This window comes from Pangasianodon hypophthalmus, chromosome 5 (assembly GCF_027358585.1).
Source record: "Pangasianodon hypophthalmus isolate fPanHyp1 chromosome 5, fPanHyp1.pri, whole genome shotgun sequence".
Taxonomy (NCBI): Eukaryota; Metazoa; Chordata; class Actinopteri; order Siluriformes; family Pangasiidae; genus Pangasianodon; species Pangasianodon hypophthalmus.
The window spans coordinates 25,969,845-25,993,613 of record NC_069714.1 but is presented as its reverse complement, the minus strand read 5'-3'; the positions used below and the strand labels follow the sequence as shown (position 1 = coordinate 25,993,613).

The following is a 23,769-nucleotide window of genomic DNA, read 5'->3' as shown; positions in this document are numbered from 1 at the left end:
GAGTGGGATAAAGCATTCTGTGACGTAACCATAGCAACAAATGTATAACAGTAGCCCATTAATGTGTGTGTGTGTGTGTGTGTGCGTGTGTGAGTGAGTGAGTGAGTGGGGGAGAGTGTGTAGAAATTTAGCTGAATAAAATGACAGTACGTTTCCTCACTTCAAATCATTTCATTATGAAAAAGCGAAACATCTAGTAAAGCCTCCATTTTCTTAACACTGCGACGTAGCCATGGTGTGAATGAGATAACAGCTGGAATGTCCTGATAACAGAATGTAATGAACTTGGCTACACGTTATGGTGCTTTTTCTTCCCTTCGCCTAGAAAGCTTTGTTATCTCTTACATAATACAGTGCCATTTTCTAGTATTTGTCCCTTACTTGATTCATTGCACTTTTGCAGACTTTTTCGAAACTCTGCTACCTTTAAAGGACATTTTTCCTATTTCCAATTCATCAACCAGCCCATTATTCTGGTCATAAAATAAACTGTGTATTTAAAAGCCAAGTGAACCATGAAGAAAAGCCTCAAATAGCAGACTATTAATTTTGTCCTTTTAACTAAATACATGTAATTGTTTGGGATTTGGACTGAATTAAAGAGCTCGTTATAGTTCCACTATAGTATCAAATTGCCAGTTTATTAAAAACACATACTCTGTATCTATCAATAGACAGAGACCACCATAGGACCACCACTGAGCACATTTTAATCAGGTGGTGGGTGGCAGTGTGTGGTACTTGTATGAGGGTGCTGGGTTTTTTAAACACTGCGAACTGTAGAAATAACCAGCAGGTACAATTCAACAGTCCTGAACTTTCCCATTTATTTGTCATCATTCTGTGATGATGAGGTTGTGAGTTCAGATCCCCCAGACTGTCACAGAGCCACTGTTGGGCCTGTGAGCAAAACTCTTAACTCTTAACAGCTCAGATCTTTACTGACATCTAATTCAGCTTGAAAAGCCTCAGTTTTTGGTCACTTTTGATTAAAAAAGGCTAAATCAATACATATATACTGTACTTTTGCCTGTAGTTATGAAGAATATCTTTAAATATCTAGAGGATGAAACTGTTTAGAGTTTATCTTTTTTCAAGTCATGTGGTATATCTTATAATACCTTAATAATAAGGCCCAACATTGTCTTTAACGATTAATTAACTCTAATTACTCTGCAGTAAGTTTGACAGAGATAATCTAAGCTTTTTTTTATTTCATGTATGCTTGTTAATTAATTTGCAGTATATTATTTCATATTGCACCATGACAGAATTCTTGAATTTGATTGGTCAGCAGGTGTTGATTAATTTTCTATAACAGCAGCTCCAACAATAATTTGTAGTTCATATTACAGGTTTATATTAATGTGTTTCTATAGTAACAACTTACACAGGGACTTGCATGGTAGATGTGCCACATAATCTAAGGCTAACAGTAAACAGATGAAAAAAAACATGCTGTTATTTACTAAGGAATTGTTAACAGGGTGACGTTTTCTATAAAGAGATGTTTATTTAAGATTTACGGAAGGAGTCTCCAGTGTCAGTGCTTTGTATCAGTCAGAGATACTGCTGTAAATTTTTTCAGGACAAACGATGTTGCATTTTCTCAGTAACAAGCTGCTGCAGAGTTTATAGCTGTTATAATGTAAGCAATAACAGGAACTAAAACACAACATTAAATGTAGCTACAAATGGATAAAAAGTATTGTGTTGTTCTTTAATAAATAAAACAATTGTAATCATTGGCAAATTGCTGTGGATTAAGAGGAATAAAACACTTCAGGACATATTGTTATTATAAAACAATTCACATTAATCTAGTGATAGTAAATCGTGTTGGGTCACACCCAGTCGTTCATTATTTTCCTATAACAGCACAACTGCAAGTATTTTATTAATTACATAATGTTAGTAATCTCTTTTTTTTAAGCTAAGTGACAGATTGTATTTGAGTCATTGTGTTGTCATAACAGCTGTGTCTGTTGTGTGTGTCTGAGCAATGTGGGGACCAACAGACACATGTCAAGTGAAATAAAGTAAATAAAGTAAATTTTAAATCTTCAGTCGAATCATTTGGACGTTGAATTGTGGTGAATGGGTTAACAATAACCAGGCCCAACTCAATAACCGAAAACCTATTTGCCGTTTTCTATCTTCTTGCTATAACATCACACACTATTACAGGTACAAGTCACCGTACAAGACTTTCTGTTTTGGTTGATTGGTTCCTATTAGTTCCCAGTTCTGCCCTTCATGACAGGAGGTATTAAAATACTACAGACAGTTCAATATATTCATTTATTCTACTCAAACCTTAGCAACACAGTAGTAAGAATAAACATTTCCCACACATCAGAGAACTGAATAACTCACAATTCAGTGAAATTGAGTCATTTCTGTTGCTCTCATAGAGGGGGTATATATATACAGTCAGGTCTGGAAGTATTTGGACAGTGACAGAGTTTTTGTGATTTTGCCTTTATACACCACCACAATGGATTTGAAATAAAACACTCAAGATGTGATCGAAGTGTAGACTTTCAGCTTTATTTTAAGAGGTTCCACAAAAATATGGCATTTACCATTTAGGAATTACAGCCATTTTCAACAAAGTACCTCCATTTCCCATGTTTTTGAGCTCACCAGTGGTTTTTGCTATCTCTCTTATAGATTTATGTTGTTTTTTCAGCCTAATGGTGCACTTGCATTGAGATCTCCTTGGACTTCATTTTGATAGCTCCAGTCGAACAGCTGCCAAATGCCAACTCAATACCTGATATCAAATCCAGACCTTTTATCTGCTTCATTTGTCTTGAAGTAGTGAGGGAATGGACCACACCTGGTCAATTAACTTCTTGTTAGTCAATTGTCCAAATACCTTTGAGCCCCTGAAAATGGAAGTACTTCGCTTAAAATGGCTGTAATTCCCAAATGGTAAATGCCATATTTTTGTGGAACCTCTTAAAATAAAGCTGAAAGTCTACACTTCGATCACATCTTGATTGTTTTATTTCTAATCCATTGTGGTGGTGTATAAAGGCAAAATCACAAAAACTCTGTCACTGTCCAAATACTTCCGGACCTGACTGTGTGTGTGTATATATATATATATATATATATATATATATATATTCAAAATACAGGAACACATCAAATCTGACCTTCTCACAGAAACAGCCACTGACTCCAGCCATCAAGGAGACTGACTCAACAAACAAGTTTTCAGCTCAAGGTATGCTACCTTTCAGCAGGCATGAAAAACCCGACAGAGTATAACGTCCCAGGGAGAAAATATTTCCACAAGACAGCAATACCTCTACAAGAGTCTGGAATATCACAATGTAACAGCTCATAACTGCTGCATGGAATAAAAAAAGTTTTAGCCCCCCTACCCACACCCCACCCCACCCAATGACAGAAAGGCAGGGTTTGACATATTGAGGGACTTATTTCCACGACCTTCAATTATGTTCTTCTAAATCCAACCAAACAAGTCATGACCTTGACAGTAGCTTAGCTAGGTAGTTAATTAAATATAAGGGACAACCAGGCCTTTTTGACAGCTGTGAAGGATTTCTCACTGCCACATGTCACTCATCAACTTCTGACTTTGAGATAAGGGTGATATTCTCTGTTTGGAAAATGTAAAATCCCTGAAGCCAGTATACAGATATCAAAATGTGCTTTACGTTTTATATAAAACAGAATGTCCTACTTTTTTAATAAAATTGTGTAATAAACTGATACTAATACTAATAGCTAAATGGTGTTCTACTTTAAACAATATTCTAGTACACTGGCATTATTATTATATGGCATTTAACATTGTCCTCTTTGAAACCCTGAAGTTTTAAGCAGATTCTCTGACTTACTATTATAACATTGTGAATTTATCCTGCTATAATGTAATGCATGATCACGCAATAATATGGATGTTCAGTGTCATTATATGTTGGGAAAAACGAGATGAGCTGAATACCTTGAGAGCGAGGATCACAGCTGGAGGATACGTCAGCCCGGCCATGTTCGACGTCCTCCTGTACATCCTGTCCAACACACACACACACACACACACACTATATCAACCACAGCCTCTTATTACTATAATGACAAGTTCTGCTCAGAAAAGGTTACATTTAATTCTGTCTTACTGAGTGTAATACACAATTTTTGTTGTACTGACATCTACATATGCTAATATATACAGACTCTGAACAGGTACATCACTCTTGTATGTAATATATTCATATATTAGGGGTGCAATGCAATGCTACCTGTATCTGTACCTGTTTCACACTCCAGATGCCTGTATTCTAATTTAAACCCACAGTGGTCATGGCCTAAACCATGAAGTTGTTTTTTATTAAATATTCTACCACTATGCCAAGTATAAATGTCAGCACTGTCAATGTCATCACTGACTAATGTCCGCATGAGTGTAAAAACTTCTGGCACGAGAGCAAAAACCTCTTTGGCAGGTTTCCTATTAAAAATAAATGTATACATTGGTAATATACAGTATATATAGAGAGAATTCCCATTTCCTTGTTTTTTCCTAGTTTTTGACCTGACTATGGATATGCCTTCGGATGTTACCAACTCTGCTGAGCTTTTCCTTGATCCCTGCCATGAATTTTTCTCAAATAAGAATAGTCTAAATGTGCTTCCATCTAGCATTTCTCTTACATTAGAATAGGAGGAGGAATAAGTGGGAGTATTTTGATTTATATACCTAAATGGAGGCCACACCTTAAACAGTGGCAAGTCAATATTTCTCTTTCACGCTGAGCACTGAGCTTGAACAAACCATTTCACAAAACAGACAAACTGCCTTTCAAGTGATTAAAATAGAAGAATGCAAGTAAAGAAAAAGTCTTGCTGTTTTCTTATTTATTTTCCACTTGAATGGTCAACAAGAGCAAATGGAAGTAGATTCAAGCAAAACCGTCAGCCTGTGCATTCCTCGGATTTTCAGAAAACTGAAACTGAAAGGCTTACATGATGCTAACAGACAGGCGTAGGGATATAAAGTATTTTTCACTTTATATGCAAAAAAGAGAAGTCAACATAACTAAAACATTAGCAAGTCAATATTTTCCCCCAGTTTACTTTTTTTTTTTTTTAAATAATTCAGCACCTCAAAATAGCAAACTGACAACAGCAAAAGGAAATATTTATCATTTCATTATCTTGATTTACACTGAACTAAAATGTGATTTAATACTTTTAGTAAATGGACTGAAAAAAAAAAATCTCTTCATAGCTTTTCCAGGGTCTTTTGCATAGTGTTTATACCAAAAAGTTTTTGTCATCTTTATCTTTTAAATGTGAATTTGAGAAAAGCGATCAGCCTACCCTTTCTTCAGTGTTTCAGGAAACAGAACCAAAAGTGTTGAAGAAACAGAATAAATATAAAAAGAGAAATATATAAAGTGACAAAAAGAAATGGAAATGATACATGGATTGATATAAAAGAGGCTGTGAAGCGTGATGATGAGGCCACATCCATCTCTGTGGCCTTGAGCGAGACGAAACAGTTTTTCACATCAACTGTGATCATAAACTGAGAGAGAATGGAGGACATGAACTAAAGTCGGACATTTCTTTTAGCTTGTCTTGGAGCAGAAGAGTCACAGAGATGCAGTCTGAATCAGCAGGCTTTCAAACATTTAAAAAGGTCAAGGAGAGAGTGTGCCTAACAAAGAGCAGAAAGACTATATTTGGGCCAAGCACTAAAAATTCCTTACACAAATTCAAACACTCTCTTTCAGAGATGGTCACCTAAAATGATCCTAATACTCCTATCCTAAACTCCTGCTTCATCCAGATCCTAATCCTGCCACATTAAACTCCTGCTTCATTCGGTCTTATCCATCCATCCTAATCTCCTGCTCCTTTCAAAATCCAATTCTGTCATCCTAATCTTCTGCTCTGTTCAGTTTCTGATCCTGTCATCCTAGACTTCTGCTTTATCCAGACTTTACTCCTGCCATTCTAAATTCCTGTTTCATCCAGAGCTTAATCCTGCTATTCTAAATTCATTCCAACCTGAGCTTACTCCTGCTATCCTAAACTCCTGTTTCAACCAGATGCTACTGCTGCCATCTTAACCGGTTGCTCCATCCGAGCTCACTGATGCCATCCTAAACTCCTGATCCATCCAAATCCCATTTCTGCCATCCTAAACTACTGTTCCATCCAGATCTTACTCCTGCTATCCTAAACTCCTGCTCCATCCAGATCTTACCCCTACTTTCCTAAACCCCTGCTTCACTCAGATCCTAATCCTGCCATGCTAAACCTCTGCTTCACCCAGATCCTAATCCTGCCATCCTAAACCCCTGCTCCATCCAAATCCCATTTATGCCATCCTAAACTCCTGCTCCATCCAGATACCTCTTGTTATCCTGGTGCCTAAAGGCTCATCCTCTATCTGGATACTACTTCTGCCATCCTGAGAGCTATACACTTCTGCTCTATCCAGACCATACACTCTTAGGAAGTAAATGGTTCTTCAAGGGTTCTTTGGACAGTTAAGGGTTCTTAGCTTCCAAAAGGAACACTCATTGGTACCCCACCTGTTCCTTAAGAGGGATAAGCTGAAAACACATTATTGTTCAAGATTTCCCTCCACCCCCCACCGCCCAGCCCACCCCACGTCACCACCCTCCTGACCCCTAAAAGCTCCTGCACCATCCAAACCCTTCACCTGCCACACAGAGACATACAATTCTTTCTTACTCTTCACTGACTAAAGGCTGTTGTCTTCTCACAGCATTACTTATTTTAGTGATAATTATATTCTTAGAAAATGTAAATCCCTTGAGGGATCTTCAGTTGTCCCTCTTGGGGAATGCATAAAGGTTCTATGTACAACCCTACAACAGAGAGTGTAGGAGCACTTTTTTTTACTAACTTTAAGTTAACATGTTTATTTTAAAGCCTCCATTCAATAATCCTCAGTAAGTGCTTTATCCTGGTCTGGGTTGCGGTGGATCCGGATTCTATTCTGGGACCAGAGGGCGTCACTGGTCCACACCAGTCCATCACAGGGCACCATGCATGTACACGTTCTCACAATATTAACACCTAGGGGCAATATAGGTTGGAGAAAACTGGAGATTGTGGAGGAACCCTGCTTGGACATGGAAAGAACCACACGCAAAACTCCATGCAGTCTCAGAACAAGTTCAGGTTTGGATCCTGGAGCTATGAGGTGGCAGCACAACCTACTGAACCACCATAAAATTTCTTTTGTATGAACATGAATTTATTTAGACTCTTGATGAGCTTTGGGACTTTTGATAGGAAGCAAGGGGCTTCCCTAACAGAAAAGCCAAGTAGAGCCCTTTTGTAGAGGCTAATAACCCATAATTATCCAATTTATCCTTGAAGAACCATTGAAAAACATTTTTATAAGCATGTAGTCGATTGAGAGCCTTATTGCCTTCCATTAACATAATTATTTGATATAAACCAAAATGATTAGACCATCTAACATAACAGGATGGACATTCCCTGCTGAGTCTTAGTTCCTCTCAATGTGTCTTCCGCTATATCTCCATTATAGGAAGATTTTATGTCTTACTCATTTGTGATAAAGGCACTGATGTTTATTTTATTATAACATCATTATAACAGTAGAACTCTGTTCTCTCTCTCTAGCATAAGAGTCAGTTGGACAAGGACATGTTGCATTCCATTTTTCATCCATGGATGATAAAAACAAAACATTGCTTCATTTCCTCTGAGACAAGATGATCCAGCTACATAATTCTAGTATAATTCTGTTGATGGCGGTGATGAATCAGGTGTGTGTGTGTGTGTGTGTGTGTGTGTGCGGAAGAGAGAGAGAGAGATTCCGCAACAGTTTCCATGGAAATGTTAAAAATTGGCAAGCAGTAGCATTCCTGACAATGAGAGAGAGAGAGAGAGAGAGAGAGAGAAAGAATTGCAAGACAGCGAATAAAAATAAAGGGTAGAAAAAGATGGGTAAAGGGAGATAGAGAGGAGAGAATGAAGGGTAGATATTGATAATGATGAATAGAAAGTAGGGTGGAAGAGGAGGGGAGATCATAGGGAAAAAGACAGAAAAATGAGAGGTTGATAAACGAGAGATGGATATAGAGTTCGACAAAGTCAGAGACAGGGGAAAGAGAAATAGACAAAAAGAGAGAGGAGTAGAAAACTGGGCAGAACAAGTGGAATAAAGAGACAAAGATGGACTGAGAAAGAATGAAGAGGGAGATAATTTGGTGAAAAGAGGACAAGAAGAGAGGGAGATTGACAGGGCATGTATAAAGATACATAGAGAAGAGGGAGGTTGAGAGAAGGAGATGGACAGAAAGAAAGACAATAAGGAATTTTAAGGAGAAAAGGGAAAAGATGAGTAAGGAATATACAGAGATTCGTACAGAAATAGATGATAAGAAAGATAGACCAAGAGACATAAAGACAGGAAGAGAGAGAATAAAGTAGAGAAAGAAAAGGGATAAAGAGAAAGATGAGAATAGTGAGAAAGATTGGAAGAGGAAGATAGGTGAGAGAAAGAAGGAAAATATGAGAACTGGGGTGGAGGGATGCAGTAAAAAAGAAGGAGAGAGAAAAACAGAAAACAAGTTAGAGAGAGAGAGAGAGATGAGAGAGAAACAAAGGCCTTAAATAGACTGATTTAGTCTTTCTGGAATGAATGAAGCAGAACAAATGCTTTTTGTTTGTCAGTACAGCTAAGAAACTGTCAATGGCACAGGTGTGTGTGTTTGTGTGTTTGTGTGTTTGTGTGTGTCTGTGTGTGTGTGTGTGAGTGTGTGACTCAGAGCACCAGTGCTACTACAAAGAAATGATACAATCATCAAAAGCGACTCAATCACCACAAAGACATCACTGTGTGTGTGTGTGTGTGTGTGTGTGTCCTCCAAATATCTCCATAATGAGAGACAAATATGACAGTTTTGACCATGTGTGAACATTTTGCTCGTAACCATAAGAGGTTTTTTTAACATAAATAAATAAATAAATAAATAAATAAAAGTTCCTGTGAACTGCTACTTCCTGCTACTGAAATTGCATATTTATTACATATTATTAAAAAATACAGTACAACGATCAATTACAGAATAGATATTACAGAATATCTAAAAATGCATTAAAAAATAAATAGTCTTAAAGGTAACAAATATTCATTATTGACACACAGTTAATTGGGACAGTTCTTATTAACTAACACCTGATACTCAGTTAATACACACAGCTATGTGTTAATAGTTATTGTAAGCCTTTTGTATACTTATTTTTGTTTGTTTGTTTGTTTGTGACTGGAATTTTGTACCCTGTTGAATATGCATGAATATGGTTTTGGCCATTTGTAGCAGATTATGTGTATATCCATGACCAAGCTTTACCGTAAAGGATTGAGGTTTTCAGCAGCCGCCACAGCTCAACCAGTTCCTGATGGTTAACCAGTGACACATGGAGCAGGTGTAACATGGAGAAACTCTGTGTGTGTGTGTGAAGTAATGCCTTTTGGTTTCATAGAAATTAGAGTAAATTTTATAAAGCACAACACATTGTGCCGGTATTCCAAAATGTAAGCAGATGTAATTTTGGTACAATAAAAAAGAAAAAGATTTAGAGATACAGACAGAAATGAGAGGAGATAGAAAGAGAGGTAGAAGATGTGGAGAGATAGGAAGGAGAAAGTGTGTTTGTACTGCTAATGTCCAACATACTGATGATCAGGGCTTTTTTTTTTCTATTTTCAGTTTTTTTTTTTCTTTTATTATTCTCAATAGCAAAATACACTGTACTTTACCTCTCCACAAAGATTCCGGCCTGCACGGCATGAACGATGCTGCGAAACCGTGGCTTCTCCTCTGGCCGCCGTCGCACGACGCCCATCTTTCTGGTGAAGGTAGACGCCAGCCAATCGCGCACCTCCATGGGCACGGAGTCCGCCTGGATATCGCTGAGCTCATCCTCTGTATCCAGCAGGCGTCTGAAAAAAATAATAAAAAAATCATTTCAACAATGCTAATGTCACTAATGAAAATGAATGAAAGCTAACAGCCACCAATTAGCATTGTAGAGATATGGTAATTGCTGGGTAGTAGACTAGACCGACCAGTCCCTGTTATACTCTGACATTTATTTGACACTTAATTTAAATCTCAAGTCTCTGGGGCTAAAACAGGTTTTGTTATATGTATATATGTTCCAATGCTGTGCAAGGTTGAGGATTGCTCGAGTTTAGTTCCTGTGGTATAATTATGAGATTACTTCCAGCCCTGAAAAGCCTGAGTACTGTATTTAGTCTGCTCCATCAAGCTAACCAGCTAGTTATAAATTGCTAAATAGTGAAAAAAAAACCACTTTACATTAAAATATGACTGCTATATTCGATTTTGGGATGTCTTTGATCACCTAGACAACTGGCCACGCCCCTGACAACAATTACGTACAATGTTTTAATAAAAGAATGTTTGAGAACCTTTAAAAACAAATGCATCTAGAGATCATTATATTACATTTATTAATTTGACAGAGTTTGACATTTTGACATTTGACGGTTTATTCAAAGTGGCTATCATTCGAAAGAAGATACAATCCAAGCAGTTAAGGAGTTTTAGGGTCTTTAGTGGTTCTTTGGCAGAGCTGGGATTTGAAGTAATTATTTTCCGATCACTACCTCAGAGCCTTAACCACTGTTCTGCCTGAATCACTAATGACAGGATTTCTGAGGCAACTTTTACATTATATGATGTGTTCAACTAAAGTGTGTAACTCAGAATTTCCAACCCCTGACTCCCACCTCAACTTGGAATTCCTACTCGGAAAGTCTGGAAAGTGTCCTTAACCCTGTTCAACATATGACGTTCATGCAGTTCACTGTTTTGAGAAAGTAAACACATTATAAACTCATAATCACTAATGTTAGCTGGCTAGCTATGAGACTATGACTATGAGATATCTTTATAATCTTCACTGCTGATCTTAGTTAGCTGGATAAAATAAGCTAACTTGGCAGGATTTCTGGGAGTATTTTATGTCATCATCATAATCTTTATAATTTTCACTGCTAATGCTAGCTAGCTGGCTAAGATAAGCTAGTGTGGCAGGATTTTTGAGAGGATATTAAAGTCATAGTCTTTATAATTTCCACTGTTAATGCTAGCTAGCTGGCAAAGTTAAGCTAACTTGACAGGATTTCTGGAGGAGTTTTAAATCATAGCCATAGTCTTTATAATTTCCACTGTTAATGCTAGCTACCTGGTAAAAATTAGCTAAATTGACAGGATTTCTGAGAGGATTTTAAGTCATAGACATAATCTTTATAATCTTCACTGTTAATGCTAGGTAGCTAGTGAAAATAAGCTAACTTGACAGGATTTCTGAGAGGATGTTTATGTCATAGTCATGATCTTTATAATTTTCACTGTTAATGCTGGTAACTTCATGAATCTTACAGACAGGCCCTGTGTATAGTTTTAAATGACAGTGCTATTACAGCACTGAGAGGACACTTAATAATGTTTGGTCCTGTGTTGGTCTTACATCTTGTCACTATTTCTGCAGTAAGAGAATGACATGCTTTATACTGTTTACTGGATCCTACAAAATAACGTCCTATAACTCAATAATGTTCATGTCCCGGGGACATCGTTTTGTTAGCTGGGCTGAAGTCATGAGTAAAATTGTAGACAGAAAATGAGCATTTTAGAAGACTGGAGGGCTGTGAGTCAAAGAGAAAAGACAGAGGGATATGGAATGTGATTTACCAAAAAAACAAGGAAAAACAACAGCATTTTTAATGAAAAGCCCAGCAGGAACCTTTACCGCTGACCCTTGTTTTTTTTACACGTAGATATCTTACCGAAACAGGTAATGTGAAACATGTTACCATAACAAACATTTAACAAGCGGAAAAGCTGCTGCCATGGCAATGCACATCTCTCTGTGGTCATTGTTAGAGAAATACGATTAATCAGAGTGGCTGAGAACGCCACTTTCAATGGAGCACTAACTGAAGACGGAACGAATGACATAGAACAGAGGAAGGTAGAGAGAGAGAAAGACAGAGATGAATCTTGAGCGAGAAGAACAGAGAAGCAACACCACAGGTAGAGAGATATCCAGAGATAGGGAAAAGCAGTTGATAATGAGAAAAGGTAGAGAAGGTGAAGAAAGGGAGGTAAAGAGGAGAGAAGGATAGTAGATAGATACATAGAGTGATGGACAGAATGACAACTGAAAGAAGTAGAAAGATCATAGTGAAAAACAGGGTACAACAGGAGATAGATAAAGAGAGAGATGGATATAGAGTCAGAGAGAGGAAGAGACAGGGAATGATAAATAAATAGATAGAAAGACAAAAAGAAAGAAGGCTAGAAACCTGGATAGAGAGATAGATATGGACAGAGAAAGAAAGAAGAGGGGAGACAGTGAGGAGAAAGGAGGAGTAAAGAGAAATGAGTAAAGTGGAATGGATGTATAGAGAAGAAAAGAGAAGGATAGAGGAGTGGTAGAGAACTAGATACAGAAAGAAGAGATTTCTGTAAGGAAAGGACAGAAAAAAGTGGAGAATTTACTGGAGAATGAGTAAAGAAGAGTGAGGAATATGAAGATTCATACAGTGACAGGGTAAAGTAGAATAGATGAGACTTATAAAAAGAGGAAGAAAGAGAACAGAGTACTAAAGTAATACAGTAATACAGAGAAAGATGGATAGAGAGATGTTTTGAGAACTACATAAAAAGAAAGAGGGAAACAGTGAGAGGTGACTGAGAAAGAGAGGAGGAACCCTGAGGAAGGTAGAGAGCAGGAAACAGGGCTCCCCTAGTGTGTGTGTGTGTGTGTGTGTGTGTGTGTGTTTTGTGTGGGAGAGAGAGAGAGAGAGAGAGAGAGAGAGAGAGAGAGAGAGAGAAAGAATTGCAAGACAGTGAATAAAAATAAAGGGTAGAAAAAGATGGGTAAAGGGGGTTAGAGAGGAGAGAATGAAGGGTAGATATTGATAATGATGAATAGAAAGTAGGGTGGAAGAGGAGGGGAGATCATAGGGAAAAAGACAGAAAAATGAGAGGTTGATAAACGAGAGATGGATATAGAGTTCGACAAAGTCAGAGACTTTAGGGAAAGAGAAATAGACAAAAAGTGAAAGGAGTAGAAAACTGGACAGAACAAGTAGAAAAAAGAGACAAAGATGGACTGAGAAAGAAAGAAGAGGGAGATAATTAGGTGAAAAGAGGACAAGACTTTATTGTTTCTACACAGTAAAAGCTAGAGAACTCCAACCAAATCAAAGACATGAGAATGCTTTCATCCAGACAGACAGAGAGAGAGAGAGAGAGAGAGAGAGAGAGAGAGAGAAAGAGAGAGAGATTGCTGACATGCCAGTCCTTAGATATATATGAAACACCTCCTGTCTAAGAGCACATCCAACCACCCACCCACCCACCCACACACACACACACACACACACACACACACACACACACACACATTAGTGGGAACCTCCCCACCCCCCTTCACTATCGTGGCAAGATCCCCCTCCAGCAACACCTTCAGAGAACAGCATCATGGGTAATACAGCACCGAAGTGGATGAACACTCCAATGGAGGGAGCACTCGACACATTTGATCACATTCCCTCTCCCCGTTCTCTTGCTAGCTGCCCTGTACAACAAAAAGTAGACTGATGTGGAAACTCATTACAACAGACACTCCAAAATATTATACATTCAGAAAAGGAATAATACATAATATTTATATAGCACTTAGCTTGTCTGGAACCTAAAGACGCTTGCAGTGAGAAACCTTGAGTTCATGCTAGCAAGCAACAAGTCGTTTATGTCACATGTGGTACTAGCTTCATCTGCTGATTAGCAAAGCAGGCTAAGAAAGAACTGGAGAAAGCTTGTACCACATGCTCCATAGGATTGGTCTGAGGAATGATTTGAGCCAATCATTTGGATTTGTTGCGTTACTGCTTTGTAATCGACACTTCCGGTTTCACTGGTGTCACTGAAATCACATATTTCTGATTTCTTTTAACGTTTATAGTTAGCGAATTAGCTAGATCGCTGACAACCAACTTGCACAAGCTGGCACCCAGCGGAAATATAGGCATAGGGATACATAAGACTTGATTTAGCTCCTCTAAAATAATATAGGAATGTTACCTAATTCTCGGCCATGACTGAAATGCTAAGTCATGTCAATTTTACGGTCTAATTGTAGTCACACCCATTTGGTAAGGAGAAACTGGAACTTTATAGTATGATTCTGGCTTAGAAACCAAGATTTGTTACAGTAATATATGATATATTTATTAGACTATGTTACAGTTGGGTAGGCCTGCATGATTTCAGCTTGTACTCACACCCTGGAAATCCTCCCACTCTGGATGGAGGGATAGCAGTCAGAGCATTAGAGACTGTAGATGGAGATGTAATTATAGACTATTAAGAAGAGGAGAAGAGATCTGCCACTCACCTCGTTTCATCGATGTAGACCGCTTCCAGCACTGAGGCGGCATATTCAATGTTCTTCCTGAGATCCACAACATTCACCTCGCCCTTATCCAGCTGCTTCACCAGACATCTCAACCTGCAGGAGACAGAGATCAGATCCAGATCAGACTTATGTATGTAACCAGATCACAGCATATATTCAGATCAGATTCATATAACTAGATCAGAGCATATATCCAGATCAGACTTATATAACTTGATCCGAGGCATATACCCAGATCAGACTCACATAACTAGAACAGAATATATTGAATTAAATGAGACTCATATATCCAGATCAGATACTTATATCCGGATCAGATATATATGTAGATTGAGATCAAACTTGATCAGATTCATGTATACACATCAGATGCATCCAGATCAGACTCATATATACAATCTCATATAACCAGATCAGACTCATACACAACCAGTTTAAAAATCTATATGTAATATCAGGATTAAATAGATCCAGTATATATAGATTATACAGATCACACACACACTACTCACACTACCAAATCAGAAACACATCCTCTGAAAAGACCTGCATACAAAAGCATTTCAGATTCACATACAGCCTGATCAGACTCTCACGCAATGAGATTAGACTCACACAGAGTCACAGATCAGATAAACCTGAAATGACTTCCATACCCTCCCAGATCAAGTGCCTATTAACTGATAAGATTCCCATGCAATCAGATCAGATTGTCGCATGACCAGATCAGACGCATATGCAACCAAATCAGACTCGTATATCCATATCGGATTTCCTAGACAAATCTACAGACATACGGCCAGATCCGATGCAAACAAACAAGCAGATAAGACTCTCTTATTGTCAGACATACTTCCAAGTAGTAACCACACACACACACACACACACACACGCGCACACAAATCAATGATAATATTATATTTATACACACCAAAATGACTTTTACACTACAGAAAGGTAACAAAAGGAGAACTACGCAAAAAATTTTCATACAAGGCAGAGAAGTCCAGCGACAGATCCAGTCTACACCACTCCATTCTTGTACCACAAATCCGCAAAAAGCCAATGTTTCAATCAATCCCACGCTTCAGAGATTAGCCTCGGCTTATTGTTCATGAGCTGTTGGGATTCTGGGTCTGTCTGTCAGAAACTCTAATCTAACAGAGGTATAAAAGACTCGGCCCACTCTGTGTCTGCAACTAGCCAAGCAGAGAGCAGCACTATTGAACTCATTAAACCGAGCAAAACAGATTTGAACATCTATCTCGTGCACATCTTAGTATTTCCTGTCATCATTTAAACACAACAGTGATGTGTTGGTGCACCAAACAGAGCTCCATGTGGCCACTCGCATCTGTGTTGGATACATGAAGTGTTTTTGCTTTATATCTGCCTTCGCTCATTGAGCAAATACACCATTCTGTGTCTGTGTGCGTGTGTGTGTGGGTGTCTGATTAGCATTCGCCTGTGTTAAACCCAGCAGTCCTTAATGCAACACTGTGAGTCCTCATGGAAGTTTAGCAGCAGCAGAAACAGTGTGGGATCTTGACACCTGGCTTACAGATACCACTTAACGCCTACTATCAGAATCTCTCTCTGGAGCAGATTTGAAAGTGCATATCTTTAAAAAAAAAAGAGAGAGAGAGAAAATACACACAGTAAGACATAATTTCTATTACAAAAGGAACTATGAAAAATGGATTTCCGGAAACAAAACGCTATTGAGTTATTGATGGATTGTCAGTACAATGTGTCTTTAATGCGATTCTCAAGCCTTTCAAAGCACAAAATTTTTTTTTTGTGCTTTCTCCCAAGAGCAGCACTAGTGTTACACCCGGAGGTGCCATTATATTAGGTACACAGTTTAATAGTAGACTGTAGTCCATCTGTGGCTATGCACAGTGTATCAGTCCTCCTAAACCTCATCCATCAATGGAAAGGGACCAACATGTGACCGCAGATATTATTTTATTGGTGCGTTGCTCTCAGTGTAGGCAGAGAATGTAGTGCTGCTATGAGTGTATCAAGTACAGTAGTGATACTGGAGCTTTTATGTCAGTGCTGTGTTATAAACTGTCCACCAATCAAAAATCTCCAGCCAACAGAAGACCTGTGGTCAGAAAGTGACCGATAAAGGACAAGAGGACAATTAACACAGATTGTCAGACCTGCCAACATTTATGCATTTTGAGTAGGAGCTCTGCATTTTTAATGTCAGAATATGCTAGTATGAGTTATCACTCAAAATTTGGTAATAAATAAATAAAAACAATAGATGAGCCAATCATCGTAGGTGTTCTGAAGTCTCCAATGTGAACTGATTTTCCTGCTTGAAAGATGTGCTGACCCGATACCTTTAAATTGCTAAATAAAATCTTGCAATTAGACAAGCATATAGCATATAACATCAGCTAACCATTTTTATTAGGAACACACTGAAATTTCGGCAAATGGCATTTTCAGTTTTCATCTGAGAGAGAAAAAAAAGACTAAAAATTCGAACAACAACAACAACAAAAAATTAAACAGGCCTACAATGATGTGTCAGATCTAACATTTTTCAAATAAGTTTAATGGTAAAGATAATTAGATGAGTGATTTAAAATCTTTTGCTTTTTGGCAGATCTGAAGATGGAAAATGGACATGGAAAAAAAAAGAGCTACAATCTTTAACTAGTCTACAGTCAGTAATTTTATACCTACAAAGTGCAACTACAAAGTGTAAGCTATTAAATAAAGCAGTGCTTCTTAGTGTTGGTCATTTCTGTTAGCAAATCACAGTTATCTTAGAGAAGGATCAAAATCAGAGGACTCAAACATGGAGTCATGTGTGTTTGTTAAATGGCGGGGAGTTAGGCTTTGTGGTGGGGTTCGCAATCATCTTACGATTTTGTTCAAAAAGCACCTAAAGTGCTCTTGTTTGGTGTAATTCCTATAAGACTAGTTATGCAGAGCTCTGAGTTTTCAGTTTTAAAAAATATCACCGTGGAACACATCAGAGGAGACATAGGCAGATTTCAGTGGTCATGACTGGAGGTGCTTTTGTGAAGAAAAAAGAACAAAAAGAGAGAAAGGCATGCAAGCTCCACTCCTCACTGTAACAACACTAAAAACAGGGTAAAGTGAATGAAAAAAAAAACATGGACACGGCATTGTCTTGATAAATTCTGAAGAGGCTTGGACGTCATGTGGAACAAAAGAAGTGTGAAAGGACAGTCTTATTTTGATGTCGTTGTCGAGAACCGCTCTGTGCTGTCAGTTCGAAAGAGCATGTTTTTGTCGACATATTCCCAAACATCAGCTCCCAGAAGACAGACAGAGGCGACTGAATATGAAATGGCTCTTCAAAGTCAAGTGTGGCAATTTTGTCAAATTACAGCTCGACACAGTGAATCGAGGCCCTGCCGTTTTGATAATGCCACGTAATTGCAGAGTAGACAAAAGCTAGCGTCTGGGATTGGAAAGGGACTTTCACAGGGAAATTTGATGTCGGTCCTTTGTGCAAATCTGCTTGTAGTGTCCTACACATACTGACAATTTTATATCAAGCCTATAAAAAGATTGTAGTTCAAGGTAAGAAAGCATAAGGATGCAGAAATGATGGGTACAACATCAGAAGCATGAAGAAGAGTTTACTTAATTTTGTGTTAATTCTTTGTTCATTGCTTATATTATAGTAGCTATAAACAGTCATTCCCTCACCAGCCTCTCTTTTTTTCTCTCTTTTGAAATCATTCAGACCAAAAAAAAAAGCTACACTTCCTGACAAACTACAAATCTCAAAATCTTCTAAGATTTTCACACCTCAGAAAAGTTATAGTGCTAACACTGAAAACTTCTTTCAAAAATGCTAAATGTCTCCTTACAGAAATTACAGATTTTTTTTTTTAATCTGTTAATTTAATGCGTCCAACATACAAGTTTCTTTGTAAGTTGTTATTATAGAGACGATAATGTATTTGAATGAGCACATTATTATAAACAAGCACATTAATATAAACTGCAGCCAGAACTAGTGTCATAACTAATGGAGGTGAGATCAGCTGTTGGTAAGAAGCCGGGCTATTGACTTCTGGACATTGAGAACTGAAAATGCAGTTATGTAAGCTACCAAGAGATCCAGCAGCAGAATATGACAGACAGTATTAAAGTCTAGCAAAACTACAAGTGACCACAGACCTAACCTGATCATGAAACTAGAGTCGATGTGAAAATAACAAGAATAAAAATGAAAGAAAGTTTTAGTGGGTTAGTTCAAGGACCCTACTTGAGCTTAGCTGGGAGTGTAATGGGTATCAAAAGCACTCTCTTAGGAAGGGTTCTTCAAGGGTTCTTTGAATATTTAAGTTTTTTTTTTTTAATCTTCCTCAACAGGTTCTACGTGACACCTTTGATAGGGAAACCAAATGTTCTAGGGTGCTAGATAGAGGGACAAACAAACAAACAAACAAACAAAAAAACTCTTCAGGGTTCTATAGTGCAGAGAAAAGCAACAAAAGAGAAAATGTTGTAGTACTTAATGTGGTGTACCATTTTGGCATACTCTGTTAGTGCAGTAGTGCGGTTTGGGATGTAGTCAAACAATTTAGCTTGGCTAACATTTTCATGTCACTGGGAATCTGTCTAAACCGTCTACTCAGAATTTAAACATTGCTCAGCCGTTTTGCTACACAAATATAGCTAGATGAAGCAGGTAAGCAGAGAAATGTTGAGTGAAAAATGGAAAAATGGGATACTGCCTGGCTTACTTCCATTTCTCTTCTCTTCTGTTCTCTGATGCTGAATCAACACAAAGGAGAGTTGACTAGCTCCAACAGTGAGTTCTGAAAAGTACAATCTATGGGCTTATTCAATGATAGATTGAATTGGTGGCCAAAACTCATCTTGGTGTTAACCTACACTACATGGCCAAAAGTATGTGGACACATGAGCATCACACCCGTATGTGGTTCTTCCCCAAAACTGTTGCCACAAAGTTGAAAGCACACAATTGTCTAGAATGCCTTTTATCAGTTGTAGCTTTAAGATTTCCCTTCACTGGAACTAAGAGACCCAAACCTGTTCCAGCATGACAGTGCCCCTGTGCACAAAGCGAACTCCATGAAGACATGGTGTGTTAAGGTTGGAGTGGAAGAACTCGAGTGTCCTGCACAGAGCCCTGACCTCAACCCCACTGAACACCTTTGGGATGAACTGGAACACTGACTGCACCCCAGACCTCCTCGCCCAACATCAATGCCTGACCTCACTAATGATCTTGTGTCTGAATGAACACAAATCCCCACAGACACACTCCCAAATCTAGTGGAAAGTCTTCCCAGAAGAGTGGAGCTTATTATAACAGCAGAGGGGTGACCAGCTTTGGAATGGGATATTCAACAAACACATATGGGTTTGTCCACATACTTTTGGCCATATAGTTGTATATTGAAAAAGAGACCTCTGAAAAGCCCAGATGTGACCTTTTCATGCTCCTCTTTCAATGAGAATAAAGCCAGCAGTGTCCTTGGATCCCCCTATAAAGACAACAACTGGAACTTGAACCTGATCCCTAGCTTTAGTGCCAACAGGCTGCTATGCCTAAACTTTCAGTGGACATTCCCAGTGGAGTGGACTTGGAGGACACCGCATGAGTGAGTATGATAACAGAATTAATCTCTAAAGCGTCTACATCTATGACTGCTGCTTGCTATTTTTACTTACTTTGCTTACGCGTGTACAGTCTGCGTGTGCAGCCTGTACGTGTATGTGTTGCTGTAGTGATAGATGGGACATATCTGGTCAGGCTGAGTGACAAAAGAAAAGGTCAGCAACTCGATAAGGGTGATTTGGGAGCAAGCCTTTATGTGACGTTATGTTTTCTTCATTCTAGCGGCCCCTCGAGCCCTTATGACAAGCTAATAGCCTCAGTGGAGTGGGTGTGGAGGCGGGGTTATTGGCCAAAAAAAGGTTTAGGAACAGTGTGTGTGTCCGAATAGCACACTAGAACCCACACACACATACACACACACACATAAACATAGCCAAATGCCACAGGGTGTATCACTATCACATTAACTCTCTGGGCAGGCTTTTCAAAGCATGATAAAGTAAAGTATTGGGAAGAGATTTAAAGTTTCATCATGGTTTACATTTTATCAAGCCATTCACACCATATCATGAATGTGAGCACTCTGTGTTTTTGGATGCAATCTAATTTTCCATTCATTGAACTTTTCCCTGAACAGCTGGGGAATAAACACAGTAACATGAGATACCATTACTGAAAAAATTGTTGCAATACTAAATTACTCTAAATTGTCTGATACCACGATTGTTCAGTACTGGTACTAATAGACCTGCTGGACTTGCTATAGGGCTTTTCTTTTCTGTTTTCATTAAGCAACATGTTGTGCATCATTACAAAAAGGCAGTGATTAGTAAGACATGAGAACAGCCATGAGATTCCATAATTCATGGATTTCCATAGAAACGACAAGAGAATGCAGTTAGTAAGCATTATTACATTTAAGATTCATCAATATAATCAAATCACTTTGTCATCATATTTTAATGGCTATACAGGAAGAACTCCTGTTTTGTAGTGTAACATTGTAATTCTTATTTTCACAACAAGGCTTAAGCTGCAGCCACATCAGATTTTCATCTCACTAATTTCTTTGCCAAAACGTAGCAACATCTGGTGATTGTGGGCGGTCCTGTGTGGTTAAGAAAACAGTACTGGATTTATAACGCAGAGTGGCTCAGCAAGTACCATTGCTACCTCATAGCTCCAGGGTCCCAGGTTTGATCCTGATCTTGGGTTACTTTCTGTGTCCATGTGGGTTTCCTTCCAATAAACATCCCAGTAGGTGGATTGGCTGTACTAAAATTGCTCCTGGGTGTGAATAAGGGTGTGAATGTGTGTCTTGATGGACTGGCATCCCACCAAAGATGTATTCCTGCCTCACACTCGGTATTCCCGGGACAGACTCCAGATCCACCACAACCCTGACCCAGATAATCACTTAATGAAAGAATGAATATTGGATATGAGTGCTAATTAATAATTAATTTTAGAATTGGGCTCAGTCCTCCAAGGTGAAACCTCGATCAGTGTTTCTCAATCCTGGTCCTGGAATACCACTTCCCTATATATTTCAGTGAGTTCCTTGCTCCCGATTCATTTAATTCAACTCATTAACTAAATCACAAGCCTGAATCTGGTTGAACTGGGTGAGTTAGAGGAGGTAAAACACCAAAATGCGCAGAGCAGTGGTACTCCAGGACCAGGATTGAGAAAAATTGACCCACATACATACCGATTTGGTCTTGAAAGCACTCTTTTTTTTGTTTTCCCCTATTCAAGATGATTTGGCTTATATTCGCCTTCATTCTGACTGCTGCTTTCAATCTAATTTGCACACAGCCTGTGTAATTGTCTTCATGCTCACTAATGAGGCGGTTTTGTTTTTCATAAGCATAATGTAGATTAAAAGCTTAAGAATCTGTCTCTGGGTTGGCTATGGTGACTCAGCACACACAGCCTAAACACTGCACGTATATGAGGTATTACAGAGCATTAGTACTCATTAATACAGCTCACTGTTATGATGCATTTCTGTTTTGGAATAGTCCTGCTTTCACGTTTCCAGCAGCATTGTTCACATTCAGTACAGGGAGACAGCAACTTGTCCTTTAGGGTTCTCTATCTATTACTGCTATATGCATATAAGGTGTTTATATGAGTTATATACAAAATAAGCATTATCACTGTAGTTGTGCATGTATGATAAAGCATACAGTTGAACGTCCTCTTCAGGAGCTCTTACAGACACTGACTGTAAACTCCCACCATAGAGAAAGAATCAGAAATGCAGGAGCTGTACTAAGAAGAAAGTGCAAAGAGCTCATTGGTAATCCTACATTGGGAATGCAATGCAGGAATTTCATGGAACGATTTCAGCCGTAGTTAGGGAAAGAACAATCACTGGGCAAAATATGGTCATTCAGGAGCCAAGAGTCGACTCTCTTTGGTGAGCTGCGCCAAATGATCTGACTCACTGAAAAGAGATGGAATTCACATCACTAGTAATAACGTCAAAGTTTTAGACAACAGAAGAAGACACGCCATGGTGATAGCTCCTACTGTACAAACAAGATCTTGTACATTTATTACTGTATTTAACTTGCAGCATGTCAGATTCAAGCACAAGTCACTAGACTCTCTCTTTCTCTCTCTCTTTCTCTCTATCTCTCTCTCTACAGCTGCTGTGCTCCTTATCAGAGTTCATACGAAGGCCATCAGTGCATGTGTGTGTGTGTATGTGTGTGTGTGTGTGTGTGTGTGTGTGTGTGTGTGTGTGTGTTGCATGCAGTTTCTCACAGCAGACAAGGACAGAGCAGCTCCTGACATCTGCAAATCCTCCAGATGATGTATTAACCACCGAGTGTGTGTGTCTAAGTGTGCCACTTCCCTTACACATACGACAGCCGTAAACAAAACACATGAGGCAATCTTTTCGAGCGCTGGCAGAGCTAAACAATACCGCATTCCTTTCCAGTCTGGCACCAAGAACCGGCTCTGCACTGCATTGTGGGATTGGACACAGCCCTTGACACATGGCAGGACTCCGGTGGAAACCAAAATAATGTTAAAATAGCTGTCTATAAAGGTCTGCTTGGAACGGGATATATGAGATATATATTTTACAAACATACACACAGACGCACATGCATTGCTTCATTTAGGACCTCACAGAAACAATAACAAGTGTGGAGCACAAGGCTGTCCGATTTTAGCCGCATCCGGACCCTTCCAGGCCACAGAGGAGTGATCAGCACTATCCTCACAGCAGGGTGCGTCCTTCAGGACCAGTCCTTATCCGCCCAGCTTTCCGTATTTCTTTTTCCAAATCCAGAATGGTTAAGGCTTTTCATAGCCACCTAACACTTGAGCAAGAGCAGCTGTTTTCCTGAGAAGGTTTTTCAACCCAGTCCACTAAATGACAAAATGTAACACACAGTATGGTCCAAATATCCAAATATATTTTGGTGTCTGAAAATTGCTTCTTGTGCACTTTTTCCTAATGGTTCATAGCAAAAGTTGGTTTCATATTTCCTGTCATGGTGTTGTTTACACTGTCATTGTAATAGGCTAGTGGAACTGTGGTGTTCTTTCAAGAGGAAATAACATGAAATGGCAAAACCATTGCAATGATGATTTAGTAGTGGTCCATCCCTCAAGGCTTACTGTCTAGATAACTTTCCATCAAAACC

General features: G+C 38.7%; 1 protein-coding gene across 3 annotated transcripts in view; it reads right to left on the bottom strand.

Moving 5' to 3' along the window:
• pde1a (phosphodiesterase 1A, calmodulin-dependent) overlaps positions 1–23,769 on the bottom strand; it is a 146,458-nt gene that overhangs the window by 13,924 nt on the left and 108,765 nt on the right. For all 3 annotated transcript variants that reach the window (XM_026913224.3, XM_026913226.3, XM_026913227.3), the window contains 3 exons: positions 14,491–14,604; positions 9,815–9,997; positions 3,983–4,049 (listed from right to left, as the gene is read on the bottom strand). In XM_026913224.3, the coding sequence (XP_026769025.1) occupies positions 3,983–4,049; positions 9,815–9,997; positions 14,491–14,604 (364 nt within the window). The remainder of the gene's footprint in view (positions 1–3,982; positions 4,050–9,814; positions 9,998–14,490; positions 14,605–23,769) is intronic.